Genomic DNA, 21,721 nt, shown 5'->3' with positions numbered 1-21,721 from the left:
TATCAACGCTTATTTTCAGCTTAATCAGAACAACACTTTAAACATTCATTTTTAAATATTGAATCATCATAAAAATACACCCCACTTTAACCTATTAACACCACAAGTATGAATGTTATGTTGACTCCTCAGTCATCTCAGCATCAAATGTGACAGTATGTCTTGCTTTCCGGAGGTCGGCTGATTTCCTACAGTAAAGAAAGACGTAGAAAGGATGTGTGAACACCAAAAAAGTGATCAGAGTGAGGGCAATGTCCACCTGCAACACAATACAATAGAGTCAATAATCGCACACGAAACATTTACTAATTTTCCAAAATCATTACAACTTTTCCATCATGGTTGTACAGAGACCCCTCACTACTTTACGCTTCAGTCATCGCTGATTCACTGCTCTACGGATTTTGAATTTAATTGTTTTGTTATTTATAACAACATATCGTGCATTGTGTTCTGCAGCAGATAGCACGCAGCAAATGCTGTCACGGGGCAGGTTGTGTAGGTGTGTGACCGTCTATGTGCACGACTGTGATGGGTGTATGCTGTCAGTGAAACAGCTAGGCGGGCACACAAGTCAATGTCGCCACCAAAACAAATAGCGTCTTCAACGGCTCGTTACTATAAATAAATAGTTCATCGGAATAGCGCAAAGAAATTGTGATCGTCAGCGGATGTTCCATGGATTATTATCGGGTTCGAGAAAAAACTGAGGAGGCCTGGTTCCCCAATAACAGTGTTAATCAAGTATTACTGTACTTACATAAAAAGGATCTCCACCAAGAGGTCCTTTAATTAATGCAAAGCAGGGGTACTGAAGTAGTGATATTACTGCTGACGTAGACATAATCAAGCCGTACAGCTTCCCAAAGTGGCAAGCTGGAAAACTGAGGAAACACAACCACATTGTACGTTAATCTATATCTTCCGGGGAATTGCTCCGTACTCAACTAGCCCGAAACTGAACTGGAATTTTCGTTTCTACTCACACAATGCTAATGAAGGCTGCGTTTCCCCCGTAGATAAAGGAGCGGTTAATGACTTGTAGAACAAAAGTGAAGTACTGCAAAGGCAGGGAGGCAATGGAGGCGCACAGGGAAAAGAGCAAGCACTGCAGGGCAGTCAGGAAAAGTGAGAGCAAAGAGGAGCGCAAGTCTGCCTCCCGTTCTGTTTCTCCTGCACAAAAACACAAGTGGTCAAGGATCGACTTTTTTACATCCAAAGAAATTTAACACATTTTTCATCAAGTGTTTTGTGTGTATAAATTATATGTGAATAAGCAAATTGTTGATATTTTTGGGGATTATATGATCGGTTTTAAAGGGACACTGTAATATTTGACCACTAAATGTCACCGTGTTGCGTAGTGCAACCAAAGACGAGTGCCATATATCACAAGGAAGTATACAAAAGAGACTAAAACGCACAATTTTCCTTCTCATTTCTTGACAAGCCTTTTACTTGTTTTTCTTTCTCTTCTTGCGCAGCCTTTCACAAGGTTTTGGGGGGTAACCGTAGCAACAGAGTGGGAGAACATTATGGCAGCTCCCTCTAGTTGGGCATCATGTCATGTCAAATAAATGCTAATTTCTCAACCTATGGGTATTTTGAAAACACCCTAAGACCTGGCGTACACATAAATGGACATAAATGCACATTAAACAAGCAGCTCTGTTGTAGGAGGTTAAGACAATTTCGACACAAACATTCCTTTGTGGAAAAAGCCAGTAGTCTGTCATCTGTCAGCTCGAATAATCTGTAGCTGTCCCCTTTGAATGAGTCCATCCATCCATTTTTTCCACCGCTTATCCTCACCAGGTTCGCAGGGGTGCTGAAGGCCATCTCAGCTTTCTTCAGGCAGTAGGCAGGGGATACCCTGAACTAGTTGCAAGCCAATTGCAGGACACACATAAACGGACAACCATACATACCCTCACACATACCTAGGTACAATTTGGAGTCACCAATTCACCATGCATGTGTTTGGAGAAAACCCACGCAAGCACGGGGAGAACATGCAAACTCGACACAAGAAGGCTGGTAGCTGGATTTGAACTCATGACATTGAGAACCGTGCCCCGGACGCGCTAACTCCTCAGATGCCGTGCCGCCCCTTTGAATGAGCCATCTCGTATATTTCATTTGAAAAGTGAAAGCTAGCATTTATTCGATTCTTGGACTTTAGTCGGTAAACAAAACAAGATCACTCGTTATTTTTCTGAGCTCGTAAGCCTTGACACAAAAGATGTCTGGTGAAAATGTTTGGTACAGTTTTTGTGTACAAGGTCCTTCAAACGAAAAACGTGGATACCGTAGAGCAGGGGACTCAAATTTGCGGCCAGGAGGCCAATTGTGGCCCTCAGGATGATAAATTGAGGCCCTTGACTTAATAGGTAAAGTTAAAGTGACAGTGTTTATTATTTTGACAAATAGATGTGCAGTGTAGAGCAAACCAAAAAAGGAGTGCTACAAAGCACAAAGGAAAACAACTAGAGACCAAAATAAACATTATTACTTTTAAATATAAGATAAATAAGTAGACAAAAAAAGAAGAAAGAAATGAATGGCTGACAATGAAATCAACTCTCTTTAGATGAGCCTCTTGTGTTATTTAATAAATCCAAATCTCCCGACCTACAAGTAATTAAAACAATACACATTTGTAAAATCGTTAATATATGTATGCCAATTATTTAAATCAATAGTGTTGTTGTTTTTTTAGCAAATAAAGGTTTTTTTTAACCAGTAGGAGGCACTAAGAAATACACACTGTCACTCCAAGTGCAGCTCATGTAGATTATGGGTCCGTTTGTTACTGATTGATTGATAAACATATTACCTTTTAATTTTCTTTTAATCCTTCTTTTGTAGAGTTCTTTTAAAAGCTAATTAGGGCCAGTGGAATGTTTTTATTAGCACTTTCTTGTGGCCCGCCAGTAAATTGAGTTTGAGACCCCTGCCATGAAGGATTGGGGCAGTAAATAAAATAAAATGATTGTCAGAATTCTAACTTTTTACCCAAGCATTGTCATTTTAATCTCATCATTGTCACATTAAAGTCCAAATTCAGTCCGAATTCTAACTTTAATCACAAAATCTTGACTTTAGGGTTTTAGCAGCAAGATGTCGGACAATCATGTCAGTTTCCTCTAGGTGAGCCTCATTATATATAAAGTAAAAATAAATAAATATCAACCTTAGAGTATTTTAACAAATGCATGTTTATATGGTAGTTCACGCAACTTTGCCTATTATTCAAATCAATAGTTTTTTAAAAATGATGATTTCTTTACCACATGCTAAATACTGTAATAGACAATGTCCCTTTAAAATATGTAATTTAAGAGTGACTATTGCAAAGTGGAACAAGACTATCCTAGGCTAAACCTGCTATGGTGAAAAAAAGGCTTTACCAGGATACAGTGGTTTTCCCTTGTGTCTGTCCAGTATGAGTCCATTCCAGGGCGCACACAATACCCCAAAAAGCTGTGTCATGGCAAAGGCGTTGGTGTAGTGACTCACTAAGGTAAGAAGAGATAGATATAATTATGTGAATACAGCATGTCATGTTAATGTGTGTAGGAAACGGATGTAGGTGTACCCAGGTTGGCATCATTTTTGGCCAGGCGAATGAGCATGGGATTAAGGGTGCTGATGAAGAGGTAATGTCTCAGCTGCATGATGGACAACCATAACAGGTGACATAAGAAGAACCAGGAAAGCACACAGCTCCTGAAACTTTCCACTAAATTGCAGGTACAATTAGTAAAGATTAATTGTTTTATCCATCATAAATGACTGTATTTTCCGCACTATAAGGGGCACCACCAACAATTTGTCTTTGGAGATATTGTTTTTGTATATAAGGCGCACCAGACTTTTAGGCGCATAGGATTAAAACTACAGTAAGGGTTTTGGTTACTTTCAAATTTGATAAATAATTGGTAATTAAACACGGAACGCGGCAGGGAGGGAGACGGATCCTATCCGCTAGACTACAGGGGATATGAATGACACATGAAAAGGCATTGTTTTATGTCATCATCACACTATCACAGTGTCACGTTGTTGATGTTATTATTGGTGTTATCAAGAATAATGTCAGACATTAAACTGAACCATAGTAGAGAAAATGTTTGGGACCACTTAAATGCCAGTATTGTATTGCCAACTCACAAAATCTTTCCAAAGCGCACACTATTCTGACCTGGATGTAGAAAAATGAATTTTCTGAAGTAATTCAGTCATCCTGAAAGATGGTTGCACATGTTCAACATTGTTTGTCACTTACACTGCATAGATTGAGCTGAGAAAATGTCAAACACAATTTTATAACAATTTTTAATCAATTTCTGTTTTCCCCATTTCTCTGACGTTTGTATCTGGTACCTCGACTAAAAATAATATAATGCCGAAAAAAAGCTAATCCTCAATAAGTGATCCTCCTCCTGTTTTACAGCCAATGGCCAATGGGCTTCCGTGTCTGTACATGTAAGGACGGCCGCATGCAGTTGTGGCCGTCTAAACAGACACGAAATACCTATTGCCTTTTTCTAACGTCATCGTGGATATAATTCAGCTTTCTTACAATCACTATCAGGGTCTGATCCCTGTTGGCACCATTCTAATGTAATCGTGGTCAGTGATAACTGTCCACTCATCAATAATTGCACAAAAATGATAAAACAACGGTATGCAGTTCCTTTATTCCATACATAAGGCTCACCGGTTTACAAGGCATATTTCAATTTCTGGCCAGTTTAGGGTATTTGGGGCCTTCATACAGTCCGGAAAATAAGACAATATTCACAGGTTCATGTCGTTGACAGCCAGAGTTTCATATTTGGAAAAGCTGTGATCTCGTATATATTTTTTACAAGTCAAGTCATGTTTATTTGTATAGCCCTAAATCACAAAGAGTCTCAAAGGGCTGCACAGATGATTGCAAACCACAGACTATTATTACACCATCCCCTGATCTAAACCCTACATGAGGACAAGGAAAAACTCAAAAACCTCATCCTTAGGTATTTTATTTTGTTTTAGTAGGATTTACAACATCACGACAACTAGCGACTATACGAGGTATCATATCGGTATCACTCTTATTTCAAGGTATTGGTACTTGCAAAAGGTGGCCAATAGAAGTACGGTAATGCTTCACTACAGCACAGTTCACTTTTCATGGTTTTAGCTCGTAATTAATTGTATAATAATTGCTAAACAAATAGGGTTCCTACTTCATGGATTTTGCTAATCACTGTTTCTTTTTAGAATGTACACCCGAGTTAAACATTGGATTACTGTATTATGTCTCATGAAACAGAAAATACAAATGAAATAAATATTATGTTATCTATAATTGAATGCAATTTAATTAAATAATGCGAGGACAGTAAAAAGAAGCTCACAGACAATTTTGCTCTTTTGAAATAATATTTATTTTTATCTATTCAATCTATCTGTGCATAATATACAGTGTGACCTCGCTACTTCGCGTTTCCCTGTTCGCGTGTTCAGAGCTTCGCGGGTCTAAAAAAAATAAAATAAAATGATTTAAAAAAAAATAATAAGAATTTTAGCATTTTTGAAGGGGCATCGCTACTTCGCGGATTTTCACTTTTCGCGGGTGGTTTTGGTCCCCATTAACCGGGTCTAAAAAATAATAATAATAAAATAAAATATAAAAAAACAATGTTTTGAATTTAAAAAAAAAATTGGGTTTTGGTCCCCATTAACCGTGATAACCGAGGGATTACTGTATAGCACATTTTACAGTTATTTATCATAATATTTATTTGCAAAAACAAATAATAAATGAATATGAACACACTTTGGTGTCATAATAGTGTGTGGTTTGCAATAATCTGTGGTCTGTGCAGCTCTTTGAGACTCTGTGATTAAGGGCTATACAAATAAACATGACTTGACTTGACTTTGTTCATTTTATTTACTAAATAAAAAACATATTGTTAAAAGGAGCCAAGTAGTTAAGGCAAATGGCAAATCTACTTGCTCATTTTACCTTTTATTAGTATTCTCTTTATCTTATTTTTTCAAATGAAAAAGTAATTTGCATCTGCCATAGCACATACATTTGCTGTGTTCAGGAATTACTTTCCTTATTCTACTGAAAAGATTACGGAAGAAACATCTTGATTAAAATATAGACCGTTACTAATTAATTTTAAAAAAATTATTTCCTTATTTTAATGGATAAATTACCATAAATAGAATAGGGTAAATAAGAAAATATGATTCGGTTCTTTGTATCTGAAATAATGATATATAGAAAACACAGTCTATAAAAATAATAATGTTATAGTCATGTTTTCTTTAATGTTTTCCAAAAGTTTACCTTCTTCAGATGTAGAATCTGTATTGATATCTGAGTTCCTCCTAGAATTGCTCTTGCTTGAAACTTCCAGCGTTTCATCACTCATCCTCTTCTCTATGTTGTCATGGTCGCCTTTTCCACATTTCAAACTACAAAGTCAATAATGTACTATTTTAGACTTATGCTGTTCAGGATATGCAGAGATCACATGTGTTTTACCCATAGGTGTAGGACTGTGGGGGTGGGTACGGTATATGGGCCCTGGGCATCAGGAAGAGTGTCCGCAAAACGTGTACGATGGAGCACAAGGACATAACCAGGAAGGAAGAGCGCAATGAGATACCTTGTTCATAGAGAATCTGCACAAAAGATCAACATTTTCATTTCAATATTGTTATGATGCACCACAGTATGTCACAAAAGTGAGTACACCCCTCACATTTCTACAGAGATTTCATTATAATGTTTAACAGAACATCACTGAAGAAACATTGCTTTGACACAATGAAAATAAGTTTGTAAATAAAGGCCATGGCCTACTAGAAAGATATCGTCTGTATCATGATTGCCGATTCAGAGCACCTGCGACTGCTTAATTGGCGCCAACAGCCCGGACAGCTGATTGGCTGATGTACTCTTTTTAAACCCCCGACTTCCAAGAGATCCCTGTCAGATCGTTATGCGAACCGTTGCCCCCAGCTCGGTAAGCTCTTACGTCAGACTCTGTTCCTGCCCTGTTTTTCTCTGCCTGATCCTTGTTGCCAACCTGTTTCTGAACCTGACTCTGCCCCGTTACCTGCCTGCCTCCTGTTGCCGACCTCGAGCATTCCAGTGGCAATTTGTGAGGCTCTGGTAAAATCCATGGCCAGGAGGATTAGGGTTGTTCTGCAATATCATATTGGCCACACAAAATATTGAACTTCAGAATCTTTTACCTAAGGGTGTACTCACTTTCGTTATCAGGGGTTTAGCTACAAATGGCTATGTTTTGAGTTTTTTTAGGAGAACATTACATTTACACTGCTATATAAGCTTTACACAGACTTTCTTTTATTGAGTCAAACCATTTTTTCTTCAGTGTTGTTCAATTGAATATTATGATGAAATCTCTGCAGAAATGTGAGTGCTGTGCTCACTTTTGTGAAAATACTGTACAGTCTCGAAGCAAAACGTTCACCCATTCTCCTAAAATGTTTCTACATTAACTATTGGTAAATGTCATATTCTTTTTTTTTTTTTACATAATCTATTTTCTACATTTGTAAACCATATGCTAATATGTCCTGTTCCTCTTGTAGCGACTATTTCATCATCACTGTTGGGATAAATGAGTTACAAAGGTTTGCATTCCTGGAAAGCAAAAATTATAACTTTTCTTGCTAACAAGTACTGTAACCCGGTATTAATAACATTTTGTAGGTCTACCATTAATAGGTTATTACGCCACTTATAAAGTGCAGATCCTCTGAATACTGATTTTACTTGCATTACTGCCGTTGACATATACAAACCTCTATCCGCCTGAATTTCTCCTCATGGAGATATTTTCCTTGCATCAAAGTGAAACTATAAAATACTGAAATCAGGTATTAATCTTAATTGTGCGTATTAGGTTGAGTGTCACGAGGAGCGAATGGTCGGAAGCACGTGTGGAGGGGGGCGTGGCTTATACAGGAATAACAAATAAACGAATCAACTGATCCTTTGCACGATACATCATGTTGCCTTCTTTGGCAGAATGGGAGACATGGCAGATGGAAAAGAACACTTAAACGCACGGCAGGTAAATAGGCAGTTGAGTTTAAACAAATACCAAAAAAAAAACAACAACATAAAAATATAACCACCACTTTTTACCATGGTGATTAATTCCTGTGCGGTGGGCAAGCTTCTAAGCCCGATTTAGAATTGTATCCCTCTTGATGAAGACAGAAGACGGCAATATTTATCCGTGTTGGCTCCTAAGCCAGTGTATGCAGTAACTTGGAACAAGACACAGTTGAACCTCGGTTCTCGACCATAATCCTTTCCAGAACCCTGTTCGAAAACCGATTTGTTCGATCACCAAAATCATTTTTTCCATTAAAAATAATGTAAATCGTTTTAATCCGTTCCAAGACCCTGAATGTTTTCCTTGAATGTTTAACGTGAACATGAAGCTAATCCAGGCTAATCGTACGTCCGCATTATCGTAATCTTCAGTACGAAAGATTACGCTAAAATGAACGTGTAAAAATAAAAAAATCAGGTCGTTTACATGTCATTTAGCACCGAGGGGGCTGCGTCCCAACACCCTGAATGTTGGGCTCCGTTCCAACACCCGAATGTTTACCTTGAATGTTTAACGTAAACATGAAGCTAACCCAGGCAAATCGTACGTTCGCGTTATCGTAATCTTCCGTACGAAAGATTACGCTAACATGAACGTGTAAAAATTAAAAAAAAGGATAAAGAAACGAATTATGCATAGGATTTCTTACCTTTGTGGTGGTCAGCAGAAGGCGCAGGTGGACAGTGGGGTATTCCCTAGCAAGATCAGACACTCGCACACCTCCTTCATATTTTGCTATTATTTCTCTCTTAAATGCAATAGTTGTACGCACTACTTTTCTTTCTTCACCTGTAGCAACTTTGCTGCTTGCACTGACTTTCTTCGGATGCATAATTAGGGGCTAAAACACTTCGTACACCGATATTAAAAGCGAAAGCAAAACGAAGCACGTCCGCACGCGATAACAGTTGGTCACGAAAAGAGTTATCTACACCCGTACGCCGCACAGCATCGCATCCTAGCGTACGCACTCACGCATTACCGGCGTTCGAACTCCGATTTTTTGACCGAATAGCGAAACAAGAATTTTTCGAAATTTTGGGTTGGACTCCGATTTGTTCAAACCGAGAGGGTTTCTAAAACCGAGGTTCCACTGTAATTACATTTAGAGTAACGCACTACTTTTGGGTGTCAGTAATCGGGGGTAACTAAATTACTTTTTAAATGAATAAACTATTTACTGTAATTGATTAAAATTATTCAGTAATGCCCAACACTGTTCATCTTATGTTATATGTTGTGAACTCTGTTTTTCGCACACCAGTTTACCTTGAAGATGAGAAACACCGCAGAGGAAGAGTCAAAGGCGCCACTGTAAATTGTGATGATGGTGGAGCGATGAGCTGCAAACAAGTTGCCCACCTTTTATCATGCACAAAGACACAAGTCATACGATTTTTTTTTAATAAAGCTATTGTAAATAAATTATTTCATTACATCAGCATCTACAGTTTCTTGCAAATGTATTTTAAAGTATATTTTCATTTGTAGCTTTATATTTAAAGTATGAAATGTGGCAATATGACAAAAAGTTCTTGGGGGGTGAGGGTTGGAGGACATACTGTTGCTGGGCACTTTATATGTTATCAGCATCTTTAACGCATCTATGTCAGTATACTAAGTTTTGAAGTTACGATCATGCCGTGATTAAAGATAATGCAACTGTGAGAACATCATTGTAGCCAGTTAGTTCATAATTGGTTATCTAACGTGAAAAAAAGAACCAAAGCCACAAAATACTGTGTACATGATGAAATATATGAAAGATATTAACTGCAGTCATGTATTGCTCCAAGTTGCCGTTTTGCAAGTTTTGCCGGGAAAGAAGACAGCAAAGTACGCTGTCATCAAAGTAGAATTCAAAGCAGACTTTCAAAATGTTCTTCACCACGATCGATTAGAAACTAAATAAAACATTGATTTTGCTTCTAAATATCCTATTGATAATATAATATAAACACAATATTAGGGACGCACAATAAATGTTTTTTCCCTATTGCTACCGATAAAATGTTGCTTCTAAAGACCGATACCGATAACTGATTTTTTACTACAAGCTATGTTTAAAAAGAAAATAAAGACACACCCAAAATCCACTTATTAAATGCGTGTAGTTATTTTTGCTTGAAACTACAATAACATTGTAAGGCAAGACACAGTAAAAATGTCTCCGAAAGGTAGTGTTGTAGAGACTTCAGCTTGACTTCAATCACTTAATCAATCAATCAATAAATTTGCCAGTAAAAATATCATGAAGTTGAGATAAAATATAATGTATTTTCCTTTTCCCTCCAGATTCCCAGCAATCACAAGGTGAAATTGGGCTTATTATTATTATTATCATTATTGTTATCACTAATGTTATTATTTGGCCAGGCCGCAAGACTAAAGTCAGACATTAAATCGATTCGTAGTGCAGAAAAGGTTGCGGACCACTGTTGTAGGGTAGTTCTAGTTCCTATTTTTCTATTGGGCTGATAACTGTGAAGTCATTTTTTTTCTGTTATGCGATAACTGTAGGCCTGATAATTATCTTGCGTCACTATAAAATTTTATTCTTCATTCTTACACGAGCAAGGGCTCATTACACAACGTTGCTGGTAAATGCTCTAGTTCAATTGGTGGAATAAAGGGTGTCAATTGAGGATAAGTTATGTCATACCTGTCAACCTACACGGCTCCATGCCCGTACAAACTGTCATATTTTCCCGTACAAAATACAAAATAATCATACACCATATTTCTCTTTTTTTCGGAATGATGAATGATGGGAAATCCCCGGGCGGTAGACGCATGCGCACAATAGATTCAAACCGCTTGCTTCGTTTGCAACGAAAAAAACGATACCGAGATAGAGGCTTCCGCGGCGAACTCCTTTGACTTGATTGATTTGCCGTTTCGTGATAGTCGGTGTATACCGGATGGTACCCATCATTGACAAATTTGCGTGTTTCCGTGCAGATTTCCTTGTACGTCGTACTCATCTTAAAATGCATATAAAATGTACTTTGCACGGCAAAACCGTACAGGTTGACAGGTATGTTATGTATAATGGATTGAAGACCCTGGGCAGAGAAGCCCAAGATATGAAATCACACCAAAGCTAAAATCTGATTCGAAAAAAATCCACATAAACCGCCGAAAACAGTACAACCAAGATAATTGTACTGTAATCAGAGGATTTCATTATTGCAAATGGATGAATACGATTCAGATTGTTCGACCAAATACAGTATTACAAGCAGGGTTGGGGATAACGGAAGACATGTAACTGGGTTATGTAATCAGGATACAAAAAATGGAATTGTATTCCATTACAGTTACAGAGAAAAGACGTTATCACATTACAGGTACATTAAGTTAATATAATAAGGTTTTCTTTACAGGATTTAATCTTTATTTATAACTATACTTCCTATACATGATGCGCCGATAGACAAATTGTGTCATAATTTCAATCACTGACATGAGAGAGACAGAGATAATTCAGGTTTAGATGCGACGTGCACGAGCCGTAGTCGTTGCGCAAATTGTACAGATTGAAGCCTTATCCATCACTGCGTGTTTGTAAGAGTGTGTTGCAGGTAAAAGCACTTTTTTTGTATATTACTTCCTCCTTCAATGTAGCACTCATTTTGTTGAATTGGCGTAAGCCTGCAGTTTCGTGAGGCTGCTAACGCGTGCTTATTGGGCAATAGGCAGCGAAGTTGCTCGCTAGTGATGCATTCAGGGGCATTTAGTGATTTATATTATCTTCTTTTTGTGTTTTGCAGTTATTGTCATTCAAAATCCATTATTTGATCACTGTATTGTTATGTTGTGAGAATAATGAAATCTTGAAAGTATTCAAGAGGTTTGGGAACCCCACTTCAAAAAAGTAAGATTTGTTGGAAATTTAGAAAGTAAACAATTGCTGTGCTTAAGACAATATTGGGTTCTTAATGTCCTCTTAATGTAAACTAAAACAGAGCATACCTTGTTTGCCAAATGATAGGGAAAATTACATATTTAAACTATAATACGTGGTTAAAATTTGAGCACTTTTTTCTATGACTATAACCAACCACCTAACGTTGGTTTCCTCCAATTCTTTTTCAAGGTTACACTGTTCATTTTTGTTAAACACAATTCTGCAATTTCAATTATGTTTGTCTTTTATTAGCATATTTGGTATTGGAGTAATCCAACAGCAATTGAAAGTTATCCAAGTTATAGTATTTCTTTTATGTTAAAGTATTCGGATTACTTTACTGATTTGATTTTTCAACAGGTAACTGGTAACTGTATCAGATTACAGTTTTGAAGTAACCCTCCTAACTCTAAGTCAATTTAAGTGTAATATTTAATAACTATTCTAACTCAAAGATGTAGATTTATTTGGATTGGAAAGTGACAAGTGTGAGTTAAAAGTAAAAATTTTACCTGCATGTTTGTCATAAGGAACAGAATCCCGCCCACAGCAATGCAGGACATAGCAGGAAAAAGCAGGAAGGAAAGTGCTGCAAAAAAGAAGTTCAATTGAATTAGGATTAAGTTTTTACACACAGTATATTAAATATACAAATTTTGCTCTAGATTATGGAATCAGTTATTGAATCAGGTGCATTTGGGGGGGGGGGGGGGGGGGGGGGGGGGCTGTATGATTCCTTCTCGAAAATAGAGTTCCCTAAGGCTGGTAACGGACAAACTATTACAAAATATATATGGAATAAAACTACTGAATATCAATTTTTCTTTTCTTCTAACAACATCAAAACTGTGACAAATCGACATTGATAAACTTTCCATCGTTCTATTACATTTGTGATGTTTTCCCTTTGGTATCAAATCAGAAAAGCAATTGGCCTCACTGTTGAAATACTTTGGAATGAATGCATAAGGAGGAGCGTTCTAATAATTGGCCCAAAAAGCACATACAGTAATATGTTTTTGTTGTATATATTTGATAGTGTTTGTGGCACCTACTTGCACTGGAAATTGCCACAAGCAGAGTTCCAGTAGTGTAAAGGGATCTGAAGATACAAAAAATAAAATAAAACAGATTACAACACTACAACATACAAGCCTAGATTTGGACAAACAAACGACAATATTGTCAGAATAATTATAATACACTTTAAATGAGCAGTTTCAAGATAAAAAATATAATACTATAAAATCTATATTTATTTGCCCTGTTTTTTATAGCAGGGGTCAGGATCCTATTGCTCGCGGGCCACATATGACTCTTTTTATGAGTACATATGGGTCGGGGATAAAATAGAACCTGTACAATTGCTTAATGTATAGTTGCGTATGGAGCCGATTTTCACATGTGCAAAGTCAATAATGCTGACTGCTTGAAAGGTTCAGTCCAGTAAATATAAGAACATAATTTGAACTACAGTTTACAGTAAAGGTGTCCCAAACTCAATTGATTTGAGGGCCGCCGGAGTTAGGGTTTAGGTGAGGTTGGGAAAAATTGGGTTTTCCACATGAGAACTTCTGATTAAAAAGAAGATCCATTGTTTTTAAACACCTTTTTTTGTAAATTCTACACACAATACAATCTAAAATTAAAAAATATCAAGAATTCATGAGAAAATAAATCAGTCAGTAATAAATTAATCCATAATTTGCTCCAGGACAGTGTCTATTATTTGACCACTAGATGTTGCTTTATTGTGCCGCACTACCGAACTTGAGTGATAAAAAGAAAGAGGACAAACAGAAAGGGATCAAACCACAATATTTCTCTGTTTTTTTGACAGCCTTTTGCAAAGAAAGCAAAAAAATAAAAGGGAAAAAATAAAATAGAAAAAAAGGGGGAAAACAATGAAGAAGGAGTAAAAAATGAATAAAAAAGCAAAGCAAAAACAAGGAAAAAATGAAAATGAAAAAGAAAGTTTTTTGGGGGTACTTGTGGCAGCAAAATGTCCGACAATGATTCAGCTTTAGCTAAGTGAGGCTAGTGTTATGTAAAATAAATGCAAGTTTCTCTACCTATGAGTATTTTAAAACATGGACGTTTATTTCATAGTTCATGTATTTTTGCTTATTTTTTAGATCAGAATCTGTTTTTTAAATGAATTATATTTTTTTTCCATCCGAAGGCGCTTAATAATATACACTGTCCCTTTAGACTTTCATATTAGAACTGGGACATCAAACAGTCACCCTGCAATTGGCCCCCGGGCCGCGGGTTTGGCACTCCTGCTTTATATGGAAACTCATTAAAGAATCTACGTTAACTGTTGAGACACTTTATGATAAAAAGCTACATAGCAAACTTTAAACACTCACTGGCCCTAGCAAAGCACCCAGATAATTTGATTGGGTGAGCGGTAGGAATGGGCAGAGCTATACACAGAGTGCGCACACTTCTCCTACTCAGTAAGCGCCGTCTGCACTTAAGATAAATCCGTTGGTATCCCCGTTTGCAATATTTTGTGACATTTTTACAAAACAACTTTGGTCGCACCTTGTTTTGAAACCATTATTTTGGACAAAAATGAGTCAAATGAGCCTCAACACTCTTAAGTAAATGCGGAAGGGAGACATAATTTAAGTGGTATATTTATATTCAGATGGGAATCAGCCTCTGGCATTATCATAATTTCATAGATTTTATCAAACCATCAAGCATTACACAGTGAAATCAAATGTGTGGCTCCCTTAAAACAATGTAAATACTTTTGCTGTTGTGGCTTTTTGGGTCAAAAAGGTTTCCGACCCCTGATTTATAGTATAAATAATAAGGCCAATAAATACGGATACACACAAGAGCTTTCAAATTTGTAGTGTAAAAACTTACATTGCCAGCAGCCTAGTAACCATTGTCCCGAAGCGATCAAAGAGGAAGCCAGAAAAAAGATTTATAAAGTTGTTGAGGAATGATGCAATGGTGAAGACCAGAGAAAATTTTTCATCCTGACCACTGCAGTCTGCAAATTAGAGAAACACGACAAAAGCATTTAGGTCTCGATGGAACACAAATATTATGAGTCATTAAAGTTTACGTCTTCGTACTTTAAAGCAAACAACTACTAAATTAGGGGTGTCACTTTTTTATCATGTCAGTCTGGATCTGGAAGTCCCACAGAATCTTGCCGCCTGTTCTCCGTTACCTTCGGGTGTGTCTCGCTTTTGGACCATTCCATAATTCCACTACCGAATTTTTTGTACACTATGCCCGGTACTTGGTTATGCCTTTCAATGTATACTTTTTTTATATAAGAGCTTGGGTGTTATCAGCGTTTTTGTGCTGCGGTATCGCTAGACAAAGGATATGTTGCTGTTAATTAAGCGACGTGTGCTGTATAGCGGAGCAGATCTTTCTAGGGTGTAGAATTTTAGGGTGTAGACCTTTTTTAGGGGGTAGAAATGTTCTTAACCCAATGTATGACCCTAGAAAAGGGGCGAAAATTATTAACACACACGGCATGTAGAACAGGGGTCTCAAACTCAAGTGACTTGGAGGCCGCCAGAGTCGGGGTCTGGATGACGTTGGGCCGAATCAGGTTTTCCAAAATAAAACCTCTGATAAAAATCTTCTCAGTTCTCTTAATATATTTTATATATATATATGTATATATGTATATATATATATATATATATATATATATATATATATATATATGTATACATATATATATATATATATATATATATATATATATATATATATATATATATATATATATATATATATATATATATATACATATATACATATATACATATATACATATATATATATATATATATATATATCCATCCATCCATCCATTATCTGCACCGCTTTCCCTCAGTAGGGTCGCGGCCCATCCCAGCTATCTTATCTTATCAATCAGTAATAATTTACGTGGGCTGTAATTGCATTAAAGGGAAAATGTGTTTTATTTTACCCCTAGATGTAGTTGTATTGTGTAGTGAAACCAAAAAAAGTGTTAAAAAACACAACGAGGAATATAAACTACGGAGACTCAAAGCGCCTAAACACAGCATTTTTCTACTCAATTTATTGCCCAGCCTTTTTCAAATAAAGAAAGAAAGGAAACAACAAGAACTAAATGAAAAAATATTAAAGCAAGAAATAAAGAAGAAAAAAAGGAAAAGAGGGAAAAAAGAAAGAAAACATAAAAAGGGGGGAAAAATAAGAAAAATAATGTTTTTTTGCAGGTGCCCAGTCAGCAGGTTCACAATGCCCGTGCAAGAATGTGCATTTCTTCTCTCCCCTAATAAAACACGTATTTTGTTTGTTGTTGAAGCAGGCATTTTCTTACCTTCACCATTTTCATGCTACAGTAAAAAATAGAAACAAAAGAAACCTGAGAGGACGTCACTTTACGGTACCAACCCACCTCCCATTCCTCCTTCTAAATGTGTTCCTCCGGAAACAGCTTTGCTAAGAGTAAGATAAAAGCTGAAAGGCGCAGGTTTTGCTGTTTCGGTGTTTCGGCCAAGGGTTAGACATTTTTGGTTTTCCGTGTCAGCCGCAATTTTTATTTCTCTATACCCCAAATCATATGCTGTATATGAGAGAAAAATGGTCGTGCCTTTTATGTACGTTAAACCAGCAGTTATGTCCTCAATGTCACAAGCCAAGAACGGGGACAGGACCCAGTAGCGTTCATTTACTCAGTTTTATTGATAAAGAGAGGGAGCAGTGCTTGCTTCCACAATCCGATGATTGTCGGTCACGGGTAGCAGATGGCAGGAACGCGGAAGTAGCACTTCCGTGTCGAGCGAGGGTAGTCGTCGACAGCGAGAAAACCGGTCAATGGCCCGGACGGGGGAGCAAAACAGAAACGGGTCCAGAAAAGAGGTCGCAACAGGTATCAGGCAGGAAACAGGGCAAAACAGTCGATGGCCGGGACAGAGGAGCAAAAGCAGAAACGAGTCAAGAAAAATGTAGGCAACAGGTATCAGGAAGAAGAAAACAGGGCAGGATAATGTCAGAGAGTACAAAAGCTTGCCTAGATGAGAGCATAGGTTCGCAGACGGTCTGAGGGGTTCCTTTCGGAAGACGGGAGTTTAAAAAAAGTCCAACAGCCAATCAGGTCCCGTGGCTGTTGGCGCCAACGGGACAGCTGCAGGTGCCCCGAATCAGTAATCATGACACTCAAACCCACGCAGACCTCCTGACTACTAGTTTTAAATCAATTAAAACGTTTTCAAAACATTTTTATTAAGTCTGACCACTGAAAAAAATCAATCTTTTGCACCATTAGTTAGCATCATTCACGGTCAAAATGTGTGTCCTCAAAATTGTGATTTGAATGAGTTAGATCATGTGTGTCCTTCCCACAATACTACTGTTCTCAATGAGCACAGTTCCCATGTCAGTTGCCTCTTTCTCTTATACACTAAAGGAGCAGTGTGTATTATTTAGCACTTATTAGGGGTAAAAAAAACTTAATATAATAAACCCAATATTGTTTTTCAAGATTAAGCAACAATACATGCATTTTTTGTAAATACTCAGAGGTCAAGAATTTTGCAATTGCAATTATTTTACATAACATGTGTCCGCCATCTTGCTGCTATGGTTACCCAATATCCTTAAAGACGCTTGGCAAAAAAATGAAAAGTAAAATGGTGCATTTCAGACACTCTCCGTAGTTTGTATTCCTATTTGCGCTTTTAGCACTCATTTTCGGTTCCAGAAATACTCCATACAGTGACATCTAGTGGTCAAATGATACACACTGTCCCTTTAAAGAACACAAAGTACTTGATTAAGAAATACAACGTCATAAATATTCAGTGTCAGTTCCACATGTTTTTTAGACTGAGATTTAAATGATGTCTAAATAATGTATGTGGTGTGTTGAAATACCACGAGCAACAAATCTAGCAAAATGTATATAGTTATTTGCCAATACATTTGTGAAGGTGGTTTTTTTTATAGTACCTGGTCCTCCTCATGTGCGGTCCCTTCTCAAGGTGTCTTCAATTACCCCATGTTGAGGTCTTGAGTTTTTCCTTGCCCTCATGTGGGTTTTAGATCAGGGGATGGTGTCATAAAAGTCTGTAGTTTTCAATAATTTATGGTCTGTAAAGCCCTTTGACACTCCTTATTATAAAGGGCTATACAAATAAACATGACCAAAACAAGTTCGGAAGGAAGTAAGTCAAAAAAGAAGTGAGTTTCTAGGTCATTCCTATTAAAAGTAATGATTTTTAAATAAATCCAGGCCAAGTTTGTATAATGTGGTGAGTTGGTTCACGTATAAAACTGCTTTTACTCAACTGATAAAATAAACCAGGTACCATAGTTAATGCCAAATATAAAAATCTTTACCACTGAATGTTTTTGAATATATGTGTTAAGAAAAGATCCCTTGTCATCCGTGATTATAATAAGTAGAGTGGCTTACTAATGTAGGCTGATCCATAAAGCATAATACTGGAAGACACAGCTAAATATTTGGAGTTGACATTATTTTCATGATATAGCCTGTTTGAGAAGAGAAAGTCTGGATCTGGCCGAGAGCCAAACTGAGTTTGATATCCCTGTTCTACATAGTCTGTCTTTCTGTGAGAAAATAGGTGTCGTGTTGTGTTTGTAATGTTTAGTATTGCTTAATAAATGGAATTGCAATCACTAAAAAGGAGAACAAATGGCTGAGGTTGACAAGAATGGATGAATAACCTGGTAACAACGTAGTAACAACATCGTAATGACATGATACGTTGTTATTTTAGATATGCATTTTAAACTAGTAGTACTTTGCTCTAATTAGTAACAAAATGTAGCTCTCAACATCAAAAAAGTTGGAAACCACTGGTATATTGATTATCTTACCTTTAATGGTATTTGTACCATTGCTGTGTAGGGCAGGGACACATAGCTGACCAAAGTAGCCATCCTCCTTCAGAACAAAGACCAGCGAAGCATATCCAAATAGGACACCAGCAAAGCAGAGACACTCAAGCATCCCAGACACCAAGGTCAGCCTGTAGAGCAGCCTTGTACCTGTTTTTTGATTCTGCATCTTTCAATTTCTTGTCCTTCTAATACTTCCAATAATCCGTTTAGATTGTGTTTTTTCTTCTATTGATGGCTCCTTTCCACGCCTTATTCTTGTTAGTGACTTGGAATGCTCACATAAGTTCCAATTTCTGTAGAGAAGCCGCTTCAGAGCCTATAAACCACATACAAACACACACACGCGCACAAACACACACACACACACACACACACACAAACACACAAACTTGCAAATCGGGATTTATATAATAGTCTAGAAGTCTAGATAGATTATAAATGTATATTTTGTGTGTGATGGTTTACTTTAGAATACGTGTTAAACATTGAATTACCAAATTGTATGCATGAAACACCTTTCTTTTAATTTGAAAAAGGGTTTTTAATAAGTGATTTAATTTTTTACGCACATATGAATCATGTGACATAAATATATTGTTTTTTTTTAACGTTTTTACCTGTTTTTACCCCTGCATATTTCTACTTTTTAAGCTTGGTTTAATTGCACTGAAAGGAGAAGCCCTCCAATTTCATTATACTTGTACAATGACAATAAAGACCAATCATTCATTGTATGTTATTCATTAGTTTTAAATTCTCAAATCTTTGTAATAAATTTAAATATTTCATGATATCTTTTAATTTCAAAATTGTTGGGGATTAAACTACATATTTACACTGTGATCTAGAATGATAAAAAAAATATATTGAAATGTGGATGCCGCAAAAAAAGATTGAAGACAATTAGGTTTATAAAGAATGATCTCTTGTGCAGTTAATTTATATGACATAACTTTACTAGATATTTTTAATAATTTTGTTATAGAGAAATAGTCAAGTCAAGTCAAGTCATTTTTATTTGTATAGCCCTAAATCACGAAGAGTCTCAAAGGGCTTCACAGATTATTACACTACATTACACAGACTATTTTTCAGAATATTATTATACATTCCCCTGCTCTGGAGCCGACGAAAAGAGTAGGTTATTCATATGCTATAGAGTAGAAGTGAGTTTTAAGCTTAGATTTAAACATTTCCAATACAATACAATACAAAATACAATAGAAGTATGAAATAACAAAAAAGGAATTGAAGAGACATGTCTGGATTGGGCAACAATAAATTGCAGACTTTTGGCTCGATTTGCAAATGTAGTGTTTCAAATGCGATAGTTGTCAATTATAGCCATGAGGGGTTTACGCTAATCCGGATAAATCTAATTCATATGTTGACACTAGTTTTGTGCGTTTGCAAGTACGTCCCTTTCCCTCTTAACTGTCGCAAAATCACCTCTACAAACCACGGAATATGAAAGAGACGATAAATAGACGTGAGTCAAAAATTATTTACCTTTTAGTAAGATCCAAACCCTAGGAGCTGCAACTGTACAAGTGTGCATTCGCGTGGAGTGGGCGGGAAGAACATGACGTCACGCTCTCATTAAAGTCTCACACGTGTGACGTCACACTCGTCCCTGCAAGTGTACAAATAGCAAACACTGAAGCTTTTATAAAGGTTCTCACATGAACTTACCACACGATTTCGATATTTTATGTGCTTGATTGCTGTTGAGATTGTCAAGATTGTTTTCTGTTATTAGTGTCAATAAATTTGTTCAAACCAAAAATTTATTATTTGAAATTATCATTTGGGCAGACAAAATTGTGAATACTGTACCTGTTGTAACTCACCTCAATTTAGAAACACTGTTACGTTCAAAGGTTGACGCTGGTAAACATAGGCAGTACACAATGAAGAATACATTTTTGCGCGCTCTCTCTCTCTCTCTCGCTCTCTCTCTCTCTCTCTCTCTCTCTCTCTCTCTATATATATATATATATGCAAGGACTTCTCTGCTAAAAGATATCTGAATCTTATCATCCATCCATTTTCTGCACCGCTTATCCTCAGTAGGGTCGCGGGGGAGCTGGAGCCCATCCCAGCTATCTACGGGCAGTGGGCAGGGGACACCCTGAACTGGTTGCGAGCCAGTTGCAGGGCACACAGGGACAGACAATTCGCTCGCTCATTCACACCTAGGGACAATTTGGACAGGCCAATTAACCTGACATGCATGTTTTTGGAATGTGGGAGGAAATCGGAGTGCCCGGAGGAAACCCATGCAAGCCCGGGGAGAACATGGAAACTCCACACAGGAAGGTTTTATCTCACGACCTCAGAACTGTGCCGCACACACGCTAAACACTGCGCTGCCATTCTGCCTTTATATATATATATATATATATATATATATATATATATATATATATATATATATATATATATATATATATATATATATATATATACATACATACAGTGGCTTGCGAAACAATTTGGCCCCTTGACCTTTTGCCACATTTCAGACCTCAAACATCAAGATATAAAACTGACATTACTTGTGAAGCATCAACAATAAGTGGGACACACTTTATTGAATATTTTAAACTTTTTTAACAAATAAAAAACAAAAAAGTGGGTGTGCAAAATTATTCAGCCCCATTGAGTTAATACTTTGTAGCGCCACCTTTTGCTGCGATTACAGCTGCAAGTCGCTTGGGGTATGTCTCTATCAGTTTTGTAC

General features: G+C 36.9%; 1 protein-coding gene across 5 annotated transcripts; it reads right to left on the bottom strand.

Annotated features, from left to right (window-relative positions):
* Window positions 1-31: 31 nt before the first annotated feature.
* Window positions 32-20,611, bottom strand: slc43a3a (solute carrier family 43 member 3a). Of its 5 annotated transcripts, XM_088342538.1 has the most exons (14): window positions 20,488-20,570; window positions 19,126-19,294; window positions 18,955-19,021; window positions 14,959-15,088; window positions 13,131-13,177; window positions 12,588-12,664; window positions 9,435-9,527; window positions 6,554-6,693; window positions 6,356-6,483; window positions 3,599-3,742; window positions 3,411-3,518; window positions 987-1,173; window positions 761-884; window positions 32-259 (listed from the first exon to the last, which is right to left on the bottom strand). In XM_088342538.1, exons 4-14 carry the CDS (start codon window positions 14,979-14,981, stop codon window positions 116-118), a joined length of 1,215 nt encoding a protein of 404 aa, XP_088198664.1. In that variant the 5' UTR covers window positions 14,982-15,088; window positions 18,955-19,021; window positions 19,126-19,294; window positions 20,488-20,570; the 3' UTR covers window positions 32-115. The 5 variants fall into 5 exon arrangements, with proteins under 5 accessions (XP_088198664.1, XP_088198659.1, XP_088198663.1 ...); XM_088342533.1 differs by having other exon boundaries at window positions 18,955-19,294; window positions 20,488-20,611; XM_088342537.1 differs by lacking the exon at window positions 3,599-3,742 and having other exon boundaries at window positions 18,955-19,294; window positions 20,488-20,589.
* Between the last annotated feature and the right edge of the window lie 1,110 nt (window positions 20,612-21,721).

Source organism: Urocampus carinirostris, chromosome 8 (genome assembly GCF_059441175.1).
Source record: "Urocampus carinirostris isolate Australia breed hairy pipefish chromosome 8, RoL_Ucar_1.0, whole genome shotgun sequence".
Classification (NCBI taxonomy): domain Eukaryota; kingdom Metazoa; phylum Chordata; class Actinopteri; order Syngnathiformes; family Syngnathidae; genus Urocampus; species Urocampus carinirostris.
This window is presented reverse-complemented; position numbering and strand designations above follow the sequence as displayed.

Coding starts and splice junctions, on each gene's coding strand:
- slc43a3a (XM_088342533.1), bottom strand. CDS start 19,144: ATGCAGAATCAAAAAACAGGTACAAGGCTGCTCTACAGGCTGACCTTG. Junction 3,519..3,598: donor CAAAAATGATGCCAACCTGG/GTACACCTACAT, acceptor TTCTTACCTTAG/TGAGTCACTACACCAACGCC. Junction 885..986: donor GCAGCCTTCATTAGCATTGT/GTGAGTAGAAAC, acceptor GTGTTTCCTCAG/TTTTCCAGCTTGCCACTTTG.